At 39.6% G+C, this 21,943-nt stretch overlaps 2 protein-coding genes across 15 annotated transcripts in view; one reads left to right on the top strand and one right to left on the bottom strand.

Annotated features, from left to right (window-relative positions):
- Positions 1–484: 484 nt before the first annotated feature.
- On the bottom strand, positions 485–5,058 carry LOC309604065 (putative protein ARB2BP). 3 transcript variants are annotated; one of them, XM_082337731.1, is made up of 3 exons: positions 4,857–5,058; positions 4,024–4,097; positions 485–1,676 (listed from the first exon to the last, which is right to left on the bottom strand). In XM_082337731.1, exons 2-3 carry the CDS (start codon positions 4,054–4,056, stop codon positions 615–617), a joined length of 1,095 nt encoding a protein of 364 aa, XP_082193857.1. In that variant the 5' UTR covers positions 4,057–4,097; positions 4,857–5,058; the 3' UTR covers positions 485–614. The 3 variants fall into 3 exon arrangements, with proteins under 3 accessions (XP_082193857.1, XP_082193856.1, XP_082193855.1); XM_082337730.1 differs by having other exon boundaries at positions 4,665–5,058; XM_082337729.1 differs by having other exon boundaries at positions 4,625–5,058.
- Positions 5,059–5,203: 145 nt separating this feature from the next.
- SENP7 (SUMO specific peptidase 7) overlaps positions 5,204–21,943 on the top strand; it is a 45,773-nt gene continuing 29,033 nt past the window's right edge. Inside the window, exons 1-6 of one of the 12 annotated variants that reach the window (XM_082337710.1) lie at positions 5,204–5,369; positions 6,729–6,775; positions 9,337–9,444; positions 11,758–11,852; positions 19,875–20,072; positions 21,343–21,540. In XM_082337710.1, coding sequence (XP_082193836.1) covers positions 6,740–6,775; positions 9,337–9,444; positions 11,758–11,852; positions 19,875–20,072; positions 21,343–21,540 — 635 coding nt within the window. In that variant the 5' untranslated portion in view covers positions 5,204–5,369; positions 6,729–6,739. The other 11 variants (XM_082337714.1, XM_082337713.1, XM_082337715.1 and 8 more) reach the window with 11 other exon arrangements.

The raw sequence follows: 21,943 nt of genomic DNA on the forward strand, positions 1-21,943 counted from the left end.
AATCTCACTGGCTTAGTTGGCTTTAAAACAGAAATTACTTTAGCTCACTGTATCATCTTTGGGGCATACTGCCTCTGACTGGAGGGAAGGCAGTAGTGTGTAGTTCCCTGAAGTATCGCTCAACTTAACAGTAAACATTTCCAGGGGGAAGGTGGATGTTCCAGCTCTTGAAAGATTTTAAACACTATATGGTATATAGTGGGGAGGGAATAGATCCTTTACATGCCTTTTATGCTCCGGATTTGTCCTTTTAATGAAAGCTATGCACTTAAGAAGCGAGTGTTTTCCTGATAGTTTAGTCTGATCATAGAGCTATAACTGCAGAACGTTTATTTAAAAAACGACACAGATGAGAGTTGATATACCTTAACGTCTTTATTTTGTGCAACTTTAAATTTCACAGCTAGGTGAAGGGTTGTGGCTTAAAGCTTTCAACAATGCACTTCTTTTCTAATAGTTAACTTGTATTTGTGTGTTTCTCGAAAGCAAACAAACTATCTTCAAGATAGAACTGTAAGTTGTTCCACAGTGAGAAGAAGGTCCTTAGATGACTGAAAAGTGCAGGGGCAGTTACGAAAGGAAGAGACCACTATCAAGAACAAATCGGTCTACCTTTATTTATTGCCTCTCTTCTCACTCATGCTGCTTCTGGTTGCAACAGGTGAATACCTAAAGGCTGTTGTGGTCTTGGCTTTCAGCATGCTCTTCAGGTACTTAAAGATGGCACGTAAGCAGCAGGAGGGTGCTAAACCATACTTTTCCGTTCCAGCAGAAACAGTAGGACAGTTCACTTTCATGAGAGAACCTACAGCTTTACCAAGAGGCTTGCTGGTTGACACCCATCCACGGCAGTATTTCTGTATCCATTCTTGTATTTGTGGATCGCTTCTAGTCTGGTGCTGCGTGTTGTGCATGGAGTCGATGAATGCCACACAGTACACTTTATTCATTACCTCCCATTTTCTCTGCACCAGCAGATCGACGAACACCAAGCCACCGTAGCCATGGGCAATGAAGGCCACATTCTTGGCCGCGCTCTTTGAAATGAAATGATCCCATACATACGTGGTATGTTCCTCAGGGCTGCTGCTGCCCCTCTTGGGAATCCACCAGACAGACGGCCTAGAAGTCGGTGATTCTTCCCCGGTAGAAAAGCTTAACCTCTCCTTTTCAGTCTTCGGATCAACAAAGTTGTCATTGGGATTCAATACAATCACTCCCCCGTGGTTTCGAAGGGCCATTTTGATGAATGGTATTTGTGTTCCATGCTGCAGACCCTCACTGACAATCGTCCTTTGCCCCCACTGTCCGGCACGGGAAACTCCATGGTCTTGAAGAAGGACAGTTAAGCTAGAGGAACTTGTTAGTGCATTCTTGCTCATGAAAAAGAAACTTCTTGGTTCATCCTCTGTAGCATCAGTAGGAATATAAACTTTCTGCAGCATGCAGACTCTTTCCAGGAGCTCATAAACATATTGGGTAATCAAATGTCCCAAAACTTGATAGCGTTTATGATTTTGCTCATGTGCATTCTTGTAATAATTGAAAACAAAGGACTCATTTGTATCCAGATGTCTCAGTTCCCCTTTTATATTGAAGTCGTACTTCAGTTCCTCTTGATACCCTGAACCCTCTATTAGTTTCCTCCAGGTTAGTTGGTGCTGTATTTGTAACCACTACAAATTAAGAAGACTATGTCAATGTAGTGATAGACCTCCATACAACACCTACATAAAGAAAACCTATTGTACTAGAATTCAGATTTAAAAGTGGTTACAAACAAAATACTCGTTGATACAGACGATCTTGGTGGTCTGTAGTAAGCCAGCTGCTTGTAAAGCCTCTCACAGACCTCAGTTGCTAAATTCCAACAGCAGTACATTAATGCTAATCTCTCCAGTTATTCGTTCATCCTTGCAAGCACTTGCCACGTGGAAATTGTGGAATGGATGACAGAATAAGCTAGCCACTGTGATCCAGGAACAGGAGAAAAGAAAGTCCACGCAGCAAACTTTCATGAGATTGGATTGAGGTCTCTAGTTTCAGCTAAGATCATTTTTCAACTTGTATGACTGATCAACTGATACGAATTATACCAGGAAGTGGTTTCCATGCAACTGAAAAATTAAGCTTATCATAACCTTCTGTTTTCCTAATAACTCTTTAATCTGCTACTGACTGTCCCTGGCTGTAGAACAGTAAACATGGGGTAACCTTTGGTGTGGTTAGAATCCTACTTTTATAGGATTTTTGTCCTAACAGCAGAGATTTGCAACCATTACATTCCCACAATTATCAGTATTTTTAAAATTAATTTATCATCTTAACACAGTAATTTTGTTTTGCCAAATGGTTTATATGAAGTTATATTTGGCAAATACAGTGGTACAAGCTACTAGATACCTTTAAATTTTTCTCGTTGAACTAACAGAGGTTTTTAGAACACAGTAAATCACATTCTGACTATGTTAAGACTCATTATACCATCTGATAAAGCTGATTACTAGTACAGAAAGTGATCTGAAAATTTTCATGTAAGCGACTTGAATTGGAGCCCAACTCCTTTATGGAATGCAAGTTACCTTGAGTAAGCTGCTTAGCATATTGAAAATTATTTCTTACATGTCCAAATTAAAAAAAAAAAAAAGTTCTTTGCTTTTCAACAGAGCAACACCACATACATTTTCCTTTTGAGCAATCTCCATTGGGTCAGAGATGTTAAGTCATCTCTTCAGCGTCATTCCTGTCTTTTGATTCAAAGAGAGTAGGCTAGAAAATGCTACCTTCTCCTTTTTTCTCTCATATAGTAAGTACACATAGAAATGGGGAAAAAGTCAGATTCTATGATATATAAACCATTTACTGTCTTGCCAGTTTCTTGGAATGGAAACAAGGAATTTGCAAGCGCATGCATTCATCTATGATTTTTTCATTCTGCTGGAAGGCATGAAAGACACAATGAGATGGGAGGACAGTCTTTTGCTGTACTACTGAAATATGGGCAGTTCACACAAAAGAGGTCATATTTAGTAGGGAGGAAGCTACCCATATTCGTGTTCTTTTCCCCATGCAATGAAGCAGGAAAAAAACGGACATGGTTTAAGGAAAGATGTCTGTGGAGAAAGGTGAAGCACAGAGGAAGCATTCCATAACGATTAGGAATAGGTAAATGCAGTTTCTTCACAGAGTGGCATGCTGTTCAACACTTCTCTCTGTCCCTTTCTCTCCTCACCCCTAAAAGGCTGGAGACTGGTTTCCCAACATACTGTGAACAGGAAGTTACTATGCTCTTACTTCAGCTACTAGCAACAACATTGCTTTTTCAGTTCCAAAACAAAACAGGATACGTGATTCCAAATTAAACCCCACATACGTAATATTGAACATCTACTTAAATACCTCCTTTACAAAGCATTGTGAAAGGTTTCCAAAGATTTCAGGAAGCAGAAACATAAAAATAGAGTTTTACATCAGGCATAGGTATGACTTCCCTTCCCAAAATTGCCTTCAAGGTGCAAACTGAAAAATTTTGAAGCAATTTAGAGTAGGTTATCACTTAAGAGTTCACTTGACTAGCACCTTAGAATCATATACTTATTAGTCTGGAGGACTGATTTTATTTTAGTAATGCCATTTATAGTATTAGAAAGCAGCTATAGATTGTTCTAGATACAGCTGCATAGTGCATTTACTTCTTTTTGGCAAAGGTACATTCTAAATCAGTGTTGACTGCTGCTTGTGCTTCATTGTCTGTATATAAATGCAATATTCAGGGGTGTTTATGCTGGCAACCTTTACAATTGCTATTTTGATTTTAAAAAATTACTGTTGGGGGAAAAAAAATCCCTCTTTCCCTTCCTCCTACTTTTCTGTTTGGATTCTAAGATTCTTCAGCTGTAAATTCGGCTAGTGTTTGTTACAGCAGTTGGCATATTTGAAACACTACTGCAGTATAAGTATTATTCTTTATGAGATTTTCCATTTAAAAACAGTTTCCTCTATTCTAGTAAAGGCCAACATTACCGTATGCTCTCCTGCAAAATCTGTCATCATCATAGACGGAAATCTTTTTCACTCTGGGATTGTAGACAATTTCTCTGCATGAAAGAAAATAAACCCATCTTAGTTCAGGTTTCATTACTTAGGTACTTTATTTTGGGGTGTACCTATAAAATATATCAGTTGCTGATAGTTAAGGCCATCTGAAGCGTTTCAGATAGTTGCAAGTTACAAGCTAACATCTCATGTTTGTAATTTACACCTGGCCATAAGTTAAAGCTAAACCTCTTCGGTGTGAAACTAAAAAGTTGTCAAAACTCGTTTTGCACGGCTTGCCGTTACTTGATATAAAGGCACTACCAGACAAACCAGAAAGCTACGCACAAAACGTAACATTCTGAAACTGCCCTGAAAAAAAAAAAAAAAAAAGAAAAACAAACAAAACCCCACAAAAACCAACAAACAAATCTTTGTCTCCGCTGGGCTGTGGGAGGATTTCCAAGGCCACCAGCTGAAACCCACGGCCGCAGCTGGGGTTGGGAGGGCGCCCAGCCCTGCCCCGCGGCCCACCCGCCCCGGCCGCGCCTGGGCCCCGCGGCGGCCCCCGGCTGCGCGGGGAACCCACCTGCTGCGGCCCGGCGGGGAAAGCGGGACCGGCAAGGTACCTCTTACACCCCCCTCGGCTGGGCTTTGTACCGCTGCTTTTAAAATACCGAGGTTGTCTTGATTCCTTCCGCAAACCTTCGTTTTTCTCCCGTTTCCTTAGCGCGTGCTACCCTGTGCTTCCTTTATATTTTATTGCGTTCGCAGTACTCGTTTTGTGACTACTCATCAGTTTGTCAGGGGCAGGGGAGCACCTGTAACAGCCCTCCCGGGGCGCCATCATTCGCTCCGCGCCACTGACGGTTTTTTCCCCCTCAGCGGCTCAATTTCAGGCGAAGCCCGAGGAAGTTGTACAGCGGGGAGGCCGCCCGCGCGGTGGGGCACGCCTGTCAGGGAGGGGCGGGCGGGACAGCGGCCGCGGCGGGGCTGGAGGGGATTGCGGGCAGCTGCGGGGCAGCGCCTCACGGACGGGGGGGAGGCGGTTACTGCGGTTACTGCCGTTACGGGGCGGGAGAGGAGGCGGTTACTGCCGTTACGGGGCGGGAGGGCGCGGGAGAGGAGGCGGTTACTGCCGTTACGGGGCGGGCCGGCCGGGCGGAGGCGCTGCCCAGCCCGGAAGTACCCGGGGAAGCTGCGCAGGCAACGGCGGGGCCTGGATAAACAACAGCGGCGGCGCAGCGCAGCGCTGAGGGGTGCTGCTTGCTCCCTGCCCTTCAGCTGCTGAAGGGGGGAGCGAAGCTGAGATAAGGCTGGCTGGCAGCGCCCCGGTGGGTCCTGCGCCGTCGGTGTCCCCGCTGGCCGGGGCTGGGCCGTTCGCGCCGCCCGGGGTGTCTGTGGCGAACGAGCGGAGCCGGCCGGGGAGGGCGGGTGAGCGGCCGGACAGCGGGAGAGGGGAGGGGGCGGCGTGGGCGTTGCTGCTCCCTTGTGAGGAGGCTGAGGAGGGGGCGCGGAAAGGCGGAGCTGCTGGGCCTCGGCACCGCTCCGTTTGTCAGCGAGGAGCCCGTTCCCGTCCGAGCGGGAGGAGCCGGCGGCTGGGTTGGGAGCTGGGGGTGCGGGGCGGCCCCGCTCTGCCCCGCGGCGGCCGGGGGCGGGCTCCTGCGGTGACAGCCCGGGGGGTGCCACCCCTGGGTGGCGCCGCGCGTTCCCCTCAGAGCTGTCAGGAGGCCGCCGCTCGTCAGCTTTTCCTCTTTGCGAGCATCGGATAGGCAGCAGTTTGGCTTTTCTTTAATATGTTGCTGTTCCCCACACCAGGGGACTGGGGCTGTAAGTTGAAAAACGGCCGAGCTAAATGAAAGTACACGAACTTAAAGGTCTTCTTGAGGGACTTCAAGCTAGCTGTAAGGTTTGAAGGTCTTGCACTGGAGTCATACAGAGTATTTATAAAGAGAATAAACCCCTATGAATGCTGGAAGCTCTGAAGCTGTGTTCTTCCACTGAGGAAGAAGTTTAGTTGTTAACAGGAATCCTTGAATTTTATTTATTCTTGGAGCTCCTGTAGTGTTACAGATGTCTTCTGTGATTCCTTTTTACTTTATAATCAAAGCCTGAATTGCTTATTAGCTGTGTGCTTGCCAGGGTGTGGAGTTAAGCAGTAAATGCCTTCACTAAGGATAAATTTTGGTGAAAATTTTGTTAATGGTTCTGTCCATGCTGACAATGTAGAGCCTTGCCTGAGCACGTGTCTCTCTTGTATTGTGGCTGTCAATGACTTTTTATCGAGGCCTGTAGTGACAGGACAAGGGGCAACTGTTTTAAATGGGAAGGAGGTAGATTTAGGTTGGACACAAGGAAGAAATTTTTTATGATGAGGGTGGTGAGACACTGGAATGAGTTGTTCAGACATGATGTGAATGCATCGTCACTGGAAGTGCTCAAGGTCAGGTTGGATGGGGCTTTGAGCGACCTGCTCTAGTGAAAGGTGTTCCTGCCCATGGCAGGGGGGTTGGACTAGATGCTCTTTTAAAGGTTCCTTCCAACCCAAACCATTCTGTGAATGAGGTTTTTTTGTGCTAGCTTGCTCAAAAATTATTTTCTTGTTCTTGCTTAGTACCTACTACTGTGGTCCTGCTTGCCTCTGAATAAACAAAACACAAATTGCTAAGCTTATTTTTTATCTTTTCTTTCAGTAGAGAAAATCATGGAAGGAAGAACATCATCTTCAAGTCACGTCAGTGTAAGTGTTCCTACAATTTGCAACAACTTACTTTGAGGCTGTGGGTATCCTGGGGTGTTCTGATGTATTTGTGCAACAAAATTTGTTCTCTAGTGGTCCAGCTTTTGCTTTGTTGGAGCACTCTTTCTTGAGAAACAGTTTATTCTGGTAGCAGTCAATCGTAATGTCTGCTGTTGAACATCTATTAATACGTGATAGGCTTAACATCTGATTGCACGTAAACAGTGTGTTCTAAAGGATATTTTAGGACCTAAGCTAACATCTAAAACATTAAGAGTAATGCTCATGTAAGTAGAGCAGCTGCATAACTGCATAGTATTTAGTTATCTGTAGAGATGTGTTCAGAGACTACTTATGCTAGTGTTTATTTTTTTCTAAGATATCCCTATTAGTAGTAGTTTCTAGTAATGGAAGCACTGGTGAAAACAAATTGTAGGCACAGCAACTGATTTGGTTGGTTAAGGTCTGGACTGTCTAGTGTTTTAGAAATAAGCTGTTTCCAGCACCCTGTTTATGCACTTTCTCTGACCCTTGCTCCTACAGGTGGGAACCTTCAGAAAAGTACTGCTGGTTTAGATGAGGAGTCTGCTAAGTGCGTATGCACATGTATGTGTTGAGTTAGTCACCTTCTGTCAGGGAAAAGCTGAGGCAACTGCAGATGTTGCACTTGCCATAGATACAGACCTCTGTTGGTCACCTCTTGATTTCGTGCTTGTTCTGTAAGTTAATTGTGGGCACTGCAAACCAACATCTTCTTAATGAGCGCAAGCATTGGGAAGATATTGTACAGTGAGGTGGAAATTTTGCAGATGAACATATTTTGTGTTTTTTATCCCTTTCTGTCTGTCCATCTGTCTCCTTCTGTTTTCTGAGTCTGCCCTTACTTGTTCTCAGTGTTATCTGTTATGTTATTACAAAGGTTATCTGAACCTCTGTAACTTTAAATGGATGTTAAAATTTTAGATAAATATGTGTTCTTAGGAAGCTCATAACAGAAACCACTAGTCAGGCAGCTGGTGGAGTTCTGAAGTAAGAAATTTGTACTTGGCCATTAAGGTGCAGATCAGAAGAATGCGTTCTGACTGATAAAATATGTTTATAGGCCACTTCTCCAAAAAAAAAAAAAATCAATCTAATTGCAGACATTCTTGAATAGGAAAATACCTGTTTCAATCCTTAAACGTTGATTGAAAGGGAAGGGGGGTGCTCGTATTAGTAGTTGTTACCTGTGTGTAGCATTTACATCCTTTATAATTTGAGGAACCTGTTAAAGACGTATTTGTTATTACAGCATTTTGACCAGTAAAAGCAGTTTGAGGTACTGTATAGAAATTCAGGTCTAATTACTAAAAAAACCAAATCTTTGTTTCAAAGAAGTGTAGAGAAGGAATAAGAGCCCTCACAATTCAAACTGAAGAATTGAAGGATTATCTCATTATGGTACAGTATGCTTCAGTTATGGTCTGTCTGAAGGACTACCTACAGAGTTAATGCCTGCAGTTTCTGTGTTAATTATTAAGTTGTTGGCGTCACTGTTCTAGAGTCCTTGCTTGTAATTTCATGTTGCAAGGTAGGGCATCTGGTGGCTTGCAAATTAAGTTCATAATACGCTTGACAGTGGCTATCATATGGAGTAGCTTCAGCTTTTTCCTGGCTGAGATAGACTCAGTTGTCTGAAAGATGCAAATGTTGCATTCCCTCTCCGATACATTCTTATCTGGTCGTATTTGCAGTGTAAGGTTTTACTTCTCAGGGTACCTGGAGAAATGGCAAGGCTCACACTTTTATTCTTTCAGTTGATATTATTTTAACTGGTAGGAAATGCCACCCTCTTTTCCTTGTCTTGATGAGCTGGTAGGAATCTAGTTTGACCATTTTTGTTTTGAATTTCAATGAATGAACAGTATTTCCTACATATTTTTTCTGTATTGGCAAACTTCTATGAGTTACTAACTGCTTTATCTTCCAATAATTACTTTTGAAATGCTGGTTCCATTTTTGTGAAGCTTGGCAATGACAATAGCTGATACCATTTTAAGTAGTGTATCGGTGCTAAATTATCATACCAAAATACTCGTACTATTCTAAGATGCAATTGCTCTTCATCCTGAAATTTTTTTTGAGAATGCAAGCCTGGTGCGACATTTGTTATGACATTCAGCTATTTTGTTTTCTCTTTATTATTCTCTAAGATGAGATGATTAAACTAGAGTGTAAACAAGTCAGAGGGAAACTAGAAAACTGTAAGTGCCGGTAGATTGGTTCTCACCTTCTGGGCACACATTTGAAGTTGTTGTAAAGGTAATGAAACAGGAAGAGCTTTTTCTTGCTTTTTAAGACAGTTCATATGTTAAAACTAGTTCCTCGTGTGGTATGACACATGATTTGGGATCAAGACTCAGTGAGGAATGCATTTAAATTAAAGTCATAGGTCAGTGGTTCCCTTGCAAATTTCTTGTTTTGCCTGACAATTAAGAAAACTTTGTACGTGGCAGTATGTTGGCTCATAGCACCAGTGGATAATTTAGTTTTGTTATGTGTGTAACATCATCTATTTTCAGTTTCATATACCAAAGAAGAAAATAAACACCAAGTCAGAGGATGTCCAAGTTCAGTCCCCTTTGGCAAGGCTCCCAGGCTCCCACCATTGGGACTACCCTTTAAAAGAGGTAAAGAGAAGTTCTTCGAAGTGTAAAGTGTGTAGGAGAATGTTATATGGGGTTTTTTGTTCTGTTTTGGAGGCTGGATTTTTTCAATACTGAGTGCTGTCTTGTGACCAATATCTGACCCAGATTGTCTTGGAAAGAGACAAGTGTGTAGGTCTGAAATCTGCCTGAAAGCATACAGTTACAGAAATGGAAGTACTGTATTACCAACCTAAATTGTTAAAAAGCAGAGTTTGTCTTCAGGTGTAGTTTGAAGTTATCTTGAAAATAATGAATTTAAAGGCAAATATAATTTTTTTTTTTTTTTTTAGTTAATTGTCCTCTGATTCCTGAACTTTTATATTCAGGTCACTTACCAAAATTTTTGTTATGATATGGAAATAATTTTTACACTGAGTTTTCAATTAGTCACTATTTGTATCCAAGAGCTTAAACTTTAAGAGACTATATTAAGTACTGTATGACTTTTGACTGACAGAATTTTAGGTGCTAATACAGAAATAACTGATTTCAGTATTAAGACAAAAGACTGTAAGAGTACTTACATGGCATTTATCGTAAATGAGTGTCTTGATCATCTCAGTCACATATAGAAGCAATTATTTGCTTCTACAAATCTGTTCCAAATTCAGTAAGCATTTTTAAAATGCCAAGTTTTGGAAACATATTTTTGCTGCTCTTGACTCCTTCAGCTCAGTATTGAGAGTTTGTTGCTGCTTTTAGTGCTTTGAGAATCATGGGGCTGGACAAATAGGTTCCCCCACAGAGGAGTTTTAAAAACCTAGTGAGGGAAGTTAGGAGTTTCTCTGACTTACAGTAGTGGTGATAAGGTGACCCAGGTCTCTTGGTAGGCCTGGTCATTTGAGTATGCTGCAATACAAACTCCCTGTGTGGTTGTGTTCTTTACTGTTAATACTTTAAGTGAGCAGAGCATCCAATTACAGTTGTGTTTTGAAGTCAGAAGTAATGTCTCTTGTGGTTACAAGCAGCAGCCTCTTAGGCAGAGCCAGGCAGCACTTGTATGGAATTCTTCCTGTCTTTCTCTCTGCCTCTATAAAAACAGTGGTTAGACTGGATGAATTGAAAAATCTTTTTTTCCTTTTTGTTTCCTGTATATTGCCTAATTTTCCATTTCTTACTTTTCTTACATGTTTCTGTATATTTCAGACTTTTCCATGTGGTAGAGGGTGCTGTATGCTTTAAACACTGACTAGTCTTTATATTCTACTTTAAAAGAAAAGATTGCTCATGAGGTATCATAATTAAAAGACATATTACTGGTCTATCCATACAAAGGTCTCTCTGGGTTGTATTTAGTGTTGCCAGAGTTTGTTCCATGTTGTTTGAGTAATTTTGTGCAGCTTTCAGTGATTTGGGCATATAGGTCTCTAACATGCTTGAAGGCCAGTGCTATGAGGTGAACTAGATGATGTTTGAAGGCAGGAGGAGGGGCGAGCATCTTCAAGGCAACTTCTTGCTGCCAGCTGTTTTAATAATGAGGGTATTTTCCATTACAGAGTTGGCCCCTATGGTAGGGAAAAGATTGATTTGGGATGCACCTTTCAGACTTCACTAAAGCATGTAAAATATGCGTGGGCATGAATTTTTCAGATGCCCTTTCACCCCATGCTTGAACAGAAATGAAGATAAGTTTGTCTGCTTTCAGCCTGACTGGCATAATTTTCAAACATCTCTTTGCTCTATTATCTTTTGTATTAAAAAAAGCAAGGAGAGATTAGGAGGAGGTAATGGCAGAGGGAGGTAGGTTTCTGGAATTGCAGAAATAACTATGTTTTGGCGGGGCTTCACTAATTTGAAAATATAAGTGCATTCTGGTAAGGTACGAGAATTTGGAAAAAGTGAAGTCTTGCTGTTGTGGGTTTTGCCACCCAAGTACCAAACCTTCACATTCTTTTCCTTCTCAGAATTTTGTATCTTTGAGTGGAATATAATTTGGTTAAATGCATAGAGTTAAAGAAAGTAGAGGTTATCTTGTGTATTTGTGATTATGTAAAACAGGCCTAATGTTGAAGTCTCTGGGATAGTCCCCCTCTAAATAGGGAGATAATTGACTTGTCCTGTATTGTCAAATTTCTTCAGGAGAAAAAAAGTTCCATTCAAGATCAGGTGGTACACAGGCAATTTAAATCAAGCAAATTAATTCTTTGCAAAATTGGTGTGTATATTCTTTGTGGCTCTGCTTTATTTGATCAGTTGCATTGTTTCAGTGTCTGGCATTGTTCCCTTTTTCTAGTGTGATATCCATTATGACATAATGTCTGTTAGAACCTGCCAATTTTATTTTTTTTATTTCAGTGGAAATTAAGTGCAAACAACAGAAGGCCTTCCACAAAAGGAAAAAGGCAAAAAGACTGCAACAGACACAGCTCTAATGATGAAGAATCAATTGGGTAAGAAGTCATCTCAAAATTAGTTCTTCTCCGTTTGTATATTCAGAGTTTCATAATCTTTCTTGAAGATGGGTATCACTGATCTCTAGCTAATTATTTGTGTCATGCACAGATGATTTTCAAGCTGTTAGGTAGCCCACCTTCAGAGAATCATGTTTCAGTCACTTAATGGCATTGTGAACTGTGAAGCAACCATAACTTTTTGTTTTAACACAACACAAGACTGCGACATCAGAATGGGAATTCAACACTTACTGGAGCAATTACTGCTTGTTGACCTGCTTGGAATCTTGAAAGGTGTTCATTGCTCTCCAAGTGTAAATTATCATTCTAGCCCTAGATATTTTAGATATTTAAGAAGTTTCCCATATTATCTTTTGTTTGTCACTTTTTGCTCTGTATTTCACAGTCATTAAGCTGACTTTATCAACTCTTAAAAACAACAAACCTTGCCCCCCCCCCCCCCCCCCCCCCCCCGAAGCAATATGATGATTAGTAGGGGAAGGAAGTAAAAAGGTTTTTCACCTCTATGTTATAGTTAAGGCACCTAAGTGAGTAAATAAGACTGATGTGCCATTTCTTTATGCTCTGCTGCCAAGAGCAAATATCTTGGTTTCCTTGAGATTATGGCAAATTATTTAAAATCATCTTCTGTGCAGCTGTCAGCTAGATAATTGTTTATCCAAGAAAATTTTGAAGCTGTGAGTGCTGTAGTTGACAAATGGAAATGAAAATGTAGAATTAGGTTCATTGACAGCAGCTAGGAAGCATAATGACTTCATAATGTAATTAATCATGTTTATCTTAATGAAGCAATTGTTATTGCATGAATCATTTAAATCTAAACAAATAGGAGTATGCATTCTCTGCCCCATTTTCTGACTGGAACTTAACTTGACCATAAGTGATTTCTTGTCAGGAGGGGCTGTTAAAAACAAATTACACAGGTAATGAAAATGCTTAATGACAGCAGGGGATTTTGACACTGCTGAATTCGGTGTTTTTGTGACCTACAAATAGTCATCGTTTAGCCTGGTCTTTATATTCAGAATGCTTCAAACAGAATTGCAAGGAAGAGCTGAACTTAACAAAAGATTCTGAATTTATTTTTCATACCTCCTCAGAGGCGTAGCTGTCAGTTTACATGTAGTTACCTCGAAATGCTTCTCTCAGTAACTTTAACTGAGGGAGTGGCTCACAGGGTCAGAATTTAACAGCTATGTTAATTGCAGTTTCCCGAGTTTTAATTATGCTGTGAAATGGTTGATATCTGATATCAGCCTCTAAAGGTCTTTCAGTAAACTTTGAACTGACCTTTCAAGGTTGAGGAGCTTTAAAAAAACAAAACAAAAACAACAACAACAACAACAAAAAAAACCACCTTTGGATCTGTTACATATCTTAATTTTCTGTTACATATGTTAATTTTGATATGTGAAAGACTTTAAAGTAGCATTTGTAGGTGTTCCATCATTTTTACCGAAATTATTACCAGCATGTTAGTGAGAAATGATTTAGACTGGAAAGAGACAATAAATATTCAGATATTAAACCTATGTATTTTTTACTTCCTCAAAAAAAAAGATGTGTGTCTAGAGATGAGCTGGAGCTTCTCTGTATAATAAACTTAAATCTACTCTCTGCAATAAAGCTTGTTTTAAGTATTCTGTTTGGGTACCAGGCGTTTCTCAGTAAGTCAAAATCAACATGCTGACCTCCTTGCATAATAAGTAGAAAGAGCACACGTGTTCTAAAGAGGTGGTGTTTGTTGAGCAAAAAGTCCAAGAACTGACAAAACACAGAAGAGGTAAGTGTGAAGTGGCATGCTGAGAATCTTTCTAATGTGAAAGTTGCTCTGCTCCTTCTTCTGAATGAGGAATTTTTTATTTGCATTGAAAAGCAGGAAATAAGTCTTAATGACAAACTCCTGTTAGCTTCTGATGTTTTAAAAATAGTCTTTTTTTATTGATAGGAGGTAATCTCAAATATTTAGAGAGGCGTGTTTTGTCTAATGCATTACTTGAGCGTTGTTATTGTCATTTAATTTTAGTCAGAAAGGACAAAGTGGATGTATTAGCACAAACCCACTTTCACTTGTGTTTTTAACTGAAGTTCTGGATTACAAAATTTGATAGTTGATTGCTGCTGTCAGTCCTGCTGTGACGTGAGACCATGGGGGCTGGAAGCAGCAGCCACAGCTGCTCTCACTTGAACACCTGTGTTCATGGCCCTGTGAAAGGTCACTGTTAGGTGACTTGTTCGTGATCCCAGACCGGGCTCTCGGGACAGGTTAGTGCCGTAGTCCTCCTCATACGCTGGAGGTCTCTTACACATTCCTACGATTGTGTCACAAAACAGATTAGGACTGTCATGAAATATGAATAGTTCAATTTATTAGTGTCGTTGCTGAAAGTTAGGTATGGTAGTTATGTAATTGGACAATTAATATTTTGTATCTCACTTAAAAAACTTTTTTATTGGTGAGGAATGGCATAACACTATTTCAAGGGTAGCTATCACCACCTGGAAATAGAGCTTAGAGGTGTCCACTTGCCTCAGCTGTATTACTCCTACATTCTCCAAGAAGGAAATAGAGGGAAATTAAAACAAACAAACAAAAAAAAAACCAAAACCCCCAAATGAAATAGAACACTATTTTGAAATTTAAGCTTCTTGTCCTGGTCTGTCAAGTTTTCTTTAGGGGGAGGGTGGGAAGAGCACTTAAGATGCGCGTGATTCTTTCAGCTCAGTATTTTAAATGTTAATTGAAATACATGTCACATCTGAATCAAGTACTGTCTCCGTAGCAGTCAGGTTTTTGTGGCAATCATTTACATGCTGGTTCCCCTTGCCCTGACAAGCGTGTTTTGGCAGTAATAACCTCCTGGTCCAGCAAAGCAAGGAGGTTACTAGGGATATTCATGTTTAGTGTTAAAACATTGGCTTCTCATCAGTTGATGAAAGGTCAAGGCATTGAAGTAGGAGGGGGACAGACAGAGGCTCCCTTCTCAACAGGGTGTAGTCAGTGAATGTGGCAATCAGTTTCCCGTTAATGATAGTGCATCACGTTATTCCTTTGGGCTCTGAAAGGCCAAGGACCTCCAGAGCTGTGCACGTGCTGCAGCAGCTCAGATAGCTGAATGCACATCAAGTCTATCAGTGGCTTTATTCTGTAAACCCAGGACAGATGTTCAGCTTTTATGGGACCTGATGGGGTGACTCTCACATGGTATGTGGCATCCCACTGTCAAAATATTTATTTCCCCAAACTTGGATTTACCAGTAGAAGAATGTAGGCATGAAGATGGTGGTGTAGACAATTAATAATAATTTACTCCAAAAGGAGTCAGTAGCCTCCAGGTCTTGTTTTGATCACTTTCTAATATAAATTTGAGCAAATTGGAGCCAGTGGTTACAACACTGGTGTGTACATAAAGATGATCATTGAGAAAGGAACTGGATCTAGCAGCTCTGATTATTAGAAATAGAGGTCAAACATTTTCCCGAAAGAGGTACAAACAATTAATAGCTTTTGGTCGTGCGCTTTGTAAGGTAGGATAATCCTTTTTCGCCTGTGAAAAGGGATATGAGACTTGCCAGGAGTAGCTACCAGCATTTTTCACAGTACATATTTTTTGTCTGTTCCATCCTTACATGTGTAAGTATGTTTTCATTACCTTTGCATATGTATTTCTTTCTGTTTTGTGGAGGTAGATAAGAGGGTATACAGTACGTGCTTGATTTAGAAACAAAAATAATTGCCTTTGGTTTTCCTTCACCAAGATGCCTCCAGTCTTACTGTTGTGCAGGTTATTTGCTGGGTCTGCTGGTGGGACTTGCTTTTAATGTATACTTTGCTTGCTTTTTTCTGCTTGATACTAGTTTTTATCTTTTGAAATGTCTTTTGCATTACTTGCTCACTTTATTCTGTGGAGAATTTAACAGGTAATTTAGGGGTCTGTATATCAACCATTGTTTACAGATATACAGGCTGGCTTAAGTGTAGATGTTTTTCCTGAATCTATTTTACACCCAGTCTTTATAACATGATTTCTCAAGAAATGCCACCAGATGCCATTCCTCCTTTAGAAAGGGAAGCCATTAAAGGCTGTGAAGCCACTGTACAGCCCTGAAGATCACGTCATAACCAGCTGTCCTGTCAAGATCTTCAGTCAAAAACTGGTGCCACGTAAGAAGTGATGCCTTAGCATGGCACTGACGTCTTTAAGAATAGCCAAATGTATACTATTTTCTTCCTTGTCGTTTGTTGAAGGTTCCTCTCCTTTGCACAGGCTAGTGTGTACTTTAAACTGTAAGATAATTTTTGCAAAGATACTTGCTGAAAATTTATAAACCCCATTTAAATCAAGGGAGCGGGAAACATTACAAATTCTGTACTTAACAACAATCAGTAAACCAAATTCAGAGGGGCCTGGAGCCTGCCAAGGTCTAGCCTGATGCGAATGTGAGCAAAGGATGTCAGATCTGAGTTTCCAAGGTGGCCAACAAATTATAGGTAATGAAATCCAGTTTCACTGGAAATTCTGCTTCTGATGCCTTTACCTGCTGCTGTGGGCTTTCTCTGTCATGATGGTATTGTTAAAGACCCTAAAGGTTGGAATCTTTTCTGTTATCTTTACGAGTCCTGATCATACAATTAAAATAAAGACTGTGACCATGTATGGTCCCACTGGACTAATTACCTGGCAAGTTCAGGCTAAAGTTAGTAACATTTCATTATGGTATCTTGTGTTTGACAAATAGAAAGAAAAAAAAATCTTGCATTTCTACAAGGTGGAACAATGAAAACTGAAAGAATTTAGATCTGGGAAATAGACTGTTAGGCTCAGCATGATTCTGGTCAGGAGAATTGAAGTGTTCCATAGAGAATAATACATTTATGTTGTCTCATGGTGCTCTACAGTAATGATTTTAAAACTTTTTTTTTAAGGAGAAACAATTTCTGATTTACATCTTCATATTGCTAGGGCCCACTTCTGCAACTGTTTTGTATTTGGAGGAAAAATGCAATTTAGATACTTCAAGGTTTGATTTGTAATTTCAAGTCCTGTTCGAGGAAGAGAGGAAGTATCTGGCTTAGTTTTTCATTGTTTCATCTCTTCTGGCATCCCAAAAGATGAAATGTCTTTCCACTATGGTTCTTTAGTAACTGGACCTCTAAAGTAGTTTGGATTTTCCTTATCTTTAAGGAGGAAATTAAAGCACAAGAGTAAATGTCTAATTTCATAAGATTCATTTGCATGAGTTACTTGATGACTTTTGCCTTGAAATTGCCTTTAACTGCTTTAGTAGTTGTAAATTTTCTTAACAGTCTAATCGGTTCTTGTGTAGCTGAATTTTGAATTTTTATCACATTTCTTAAAAGTATATATTCTTTATTTCTTTTTATATTACTTGTATAATCCTTACTTCTAATATACCTTACAGTTGAACAAACAACAAATGATGTATAGGTCTGGTCACTGTAAGCTCTTCTGTCGTATTAAGCTATGGTTAATGTATCAACTCTGAACATTTGAGAAGCCCAGAAAAAAGCTAGAACTTCTGACTTAGCAGGGACTTCTGTAGAAAATAAGTCTCTTGTTTCCCATGCTAAATCAAGAACACTTTGCAGGCTTGGTATATGCTCACTAGGCTGCTACAGTTGGGCTTCACCATGTAAGACATTATTGTTAGAAAATTGTCCTTCATGACCTGTATTTACTTTCTAAGCTTTTCAGCAGTTAAAGCATAACTTTAAATGAAACTCCAATCTCCAGATCCTTGGAGTGTAGAACAAACTTTTCTTAGGTCTACAGTATTTGAAGCACATGCTTGGACCCTGTAATAGGTTCTTAAAAACAACAGTTCTTTGCATTAGTAGTCATAGAGTATATACAGGTCTAGGTAAAAGAACAAATGTATACCTGCCTTTTCCTGAGTCTGCCTAAAACGTTCTGGAGCACTCCTGTGGTTTTGGTCAGCCTTCTAACGAGACAGTCTTTGTACATACGACGTCTCATTGCCTTCATAGAGTCAATCTCTCACTTCAGAAGCACTGGATTGTTTTTCCAACAGCTAATTAGGACCCTTCCCTTACATAACACACTTTTTCTCCTCTGTCCAGATTCTTGGGATCAGAATGCCTTAATGTAGCGGTTGGGTGGTTAGAAGTTTCCCAAAGAAAAACTAAGAGAAGCTGAAAGAGTGAAGGAAACTGTCTTCACTTGAGCTTAAGTTGCTTAGCTTTGGGAACCATTTAGGTTTATTGTCCATTGTCTAGATAGTGGTCTCCAAGGTGTGGTGTGTGCAAGACAATCCACTGCTGTGCAGGAAGGAAATATTTTTTTTTGTATAATAAATAAAATATTTCATCTTTATCGCATCCTTTTTAAAATTTGTGTGTTTTATAGTGTACATAATATTAGTACATCTGTATAAATCATAATTAAATAAACATTTTGAAGGTGCATGCTCAAAATACTTTTACTGGTAGGGGTGCATGATCGAAAAAAGTTTAGAGACCACTGGTCTAGGAAATGCATAGCAGAGCTCTAAGAGAAAGCAGCTTGTTGCATACACATGGCATCCAGTGATGCAGAGATCTAATAGGCTATGAACATTGGTCAATCTTATATGCAGGTTCTCTAAGCTGTGCATAGGAACCTTACTGTCTTTTCAAGCTCAGTGAGGGGTCATGTGTCCTGTTAACATAAGTAACCAGGGAAAAGAAATCTCAACATGCAGGCAACTACTGAAAGAGCAAAATATAAGGATTATGTGAAATGTCTTCCCCAAGTTCAACATGTTTCACTAGCATGGCAGTTCCAATTTTTTTTTTTTTTTTTTTTTTTTTGTTCAGGCATATCTGTACTTAAGCAGTTTTCATGCCATACCTATTTGCTTACCACTAGGTACCATGTAACCATGCTGTTGAGCTGAATGCAGCATGTCAGTGGGACAATTACAATTTCCTAAAAGTTCCTTGCACGGTTGTCAACCCACTGAGGAACAGCAGCCATTTGCTTAAGAAATGTCACTGTAGCATGCACGTAACAGCTATGTGAGTAGTAAAAGGTGTTTTCTTTAACTATAAAAGAAGGATTCTTGCTCCACAATGTGAACACTTTAGTTTGTTATGCAAGACATGCAATAGAAAGCAATTCTTGCCTCAGTAATCTTTTAAAACCAACAAATGAGCCCCAACTTCAGTGTTGTCTCAGGACCAGTCCTGGGAAAACAAGTCCAATTCTCATCTGTTTGAAAATAAAGTCAATCCTGACAAATTATCTATTATATATAATGCTTATTGGCTTATAAGGAAACTGTCCAAATTACTGGCCATGCTGCAGAATTAACTCTTTTATGTGAAGACTTCAGTACCAATTTTGCAGAATCAGCGAAGTATAGATAAAAAACTTCAATAGGGAGTTTTTACTAACTTTGTAATTCATAATTTGCAATTCTTCTTTAGTCAAATTGAATAGAAATCGGTTGGAGCTTCAAACCTGAGAGATTGTGCTAGCTTCTTGATTTTTTTTTTTTCCCCCTAGCAAGATCATAACCTATTTTTTCATATGGTAACTAATAATATTCATGGTTCTAAATTACTATGCCACAATACGAGTGCTTGTTTTCATATCCTGCCAATGCTCAAATGTACACTTTCAGAATAGTTTGTAAGGCCGTAGTGACTACTTCCAACATTTTGCAATAAAAAGATGCACCAAAATTCCCATGCTTCTGCACTGAAAGTTTGCCTCTTCAGAATCACATATGGATGTGTTAGTGATTGATGCCAGAAGAAGAAACCTTGAAAGGCTGTCCTGATCAAGAGATGTCTTTGTGATTCCTCTTCTCCAAAGAACTGCTTTTTAAATTGTCAGGGAAGTGAACTTAATTCTACTGAAGATATAAGGTATGATGCAGAGACAGTGAACTCATAGAAAAGCTTTGTTGAATTCATGTGACTTAAGAAGTTCTCAGCACCCTATTATTAATTTATTATTATATGTATGGCAGGCAACCCAAAGTTATCTTGACGAATGTCCTGAGGACGAAAATAGGAAGAAAATACACACAGGTGCAACCTAAAACTGGTGCCAATTTTTCTGATGCTGGCAAGCTGCAGTCAGATCAACCACCCTCATCATCTGCTGCCAGCCTAAAGATATGGCAAATTTTAAACCCTACTCTCCAAAGCCTTTTTCTGTCTAAAAGGTACGTTGTCTTCGCCTTGTGTCACTAAACAAAATAATTTTCCTTGCATTTTTTTTCATGAGAAAGTATTCTTTGTTGTACCACAGCTGTCTTGTTCATGAACTATATTCTCATTCTCATGTCATCTGACCTGACTGAATTCCCTTGTACCTGGCTCCTTTTGATAATCATTGAGAGAGATGGTTCCAGGCACACGTAGTGGGTTTTCTGATTGGATGGCTTCTAGATGGTCCTGTACTGACAGGACCAATTAATGCTGATTTAGTGATTGGACTCTGAAGATGTTGGGGTTTTTTTATTCTTGTGAAAATAAGAGTACACTTGCATTTAACTACCCTCTTTTCTTAGAGGAGGTGTCAAGGTGTATTCTCACTGTTAACCGCTTCAGACTACTCATGAAAATAGGAGAACTGTCATAATGGATTAGAAGAAAAGTATATCAAGTCCAGTATCTTTATTCCTTTATTGGAGGTTACATCCAGACTACAACGTCCTATATTTTTATTTATTATTTTTTATATTTTATATTTTTATATTCTATTATTATTTTATTTAAATCCCAATATGAGAAACTAAGTGGATAAATCAAGGACTATACAACAGTCAGGCTGCAGTGACATTGTATGAAATAAGTTGTGCTGCTCTTACACATCTGTGCTCAAGCGGGCGGTTGCATCTTCATATTTCTGTTTAGCTTATTTTTGATGCTTGTCTCTTCTAGCACTTGCAGATGTTTTTCTGAGCCTTGCTGTTGCTATTCTGTAGAATGCCACCTGGAAGCTGAGGAGGGGAACAAAATCTAATGCTACATTTTTCTGTGTGTGCTACTTTTCTACCTGTTGACTAAGCGCTTGAGAAAATTCAGTCTATTTTACTGGAGGCTTCTTGTTCACAGGAAAATCAAGATTGTTTGCTCTATAGTTCTGAGAAATGTGTACAGATATTGCATGAAACCTATTTAGAGATAAACATTTACCAGTTTTTAAACAATACTTAGATGATGTGTTAGAGGCAATACAGTGTGACTTGTATCTGGCTAAGGTGAAATTATATGGCTAGTGTTTCTTACCCTGGTCTCTTGTTGCTTTTTTGTGTTTATCTGCTTATCTTGGATTTTAAGTTCCTCATTAGGATTTTGCTTTGTCTCTAAGGGACTGAAAGTAATGATGTTTCATGATTATCAAGCCTCTAAGATACATGAATTTAACAAGAAGTTTCTTTCTCTAGATTTCAGTGCAGTATTTATGATTTGCTGTTATATATATGGCAGGCAACCCACAGTTCTTTTGACGAATGTCCTGAGGACGAAAATTGGAAGAAAATACATAGACAGCCACGTAATAATTGATGCAAATTTATCTGATGCTGACAAATTACAATCGGGTCAACTACCCTCATCATCTGTTGCCAGCCTACAGACATGTCAAATATTAAGTTCTCCTCATGAAAGTTCTTTTCTGTCTGAAAGGTATGTTACTCACTGCTGATTTTGCCAGTCTTCCTGAAATGACATAACTTCACAATGGAAAAGAATTTCCCTGAAACAATTTTTGTTATACTCTTGTCTTGAAGCAGGAGATTGGTTTCCTGAGCGCAAACTAACATGCCGCTCCAATGAGCCATTTTAACATTGTGTTTATTCTGATTTGCTGTACCTGATGTTAACAGGCTACTTTTCTTTTATAGAAGGAATTTCCATTTACAATAGATCAGTGTTTTCATTTGTGAAGAAGGCCATGTAATTCAAACATGTTTAAGTTGGTTTTGTGTCCAGAACCAAAATATTGCTTTCCTGTTGCTGTTAATGTGTTCTAGCATGATTTCAAGTAACTTCTTCTGCAGAATTTCTCCAAATTCCTCTCTGTGGTTGT

This window comes from Platalea leucorodia, assembly GCF_965183815.1.
Source record: "Platalea leucorodia genome assembly, chromosome: 2".
NCBI classification, from domain to species: Eukaryota; Metazoa; Chordata; class Aves; order Pelecaniformes; family Threskiornithidae; genus Platalea; species Platalea leucorodia.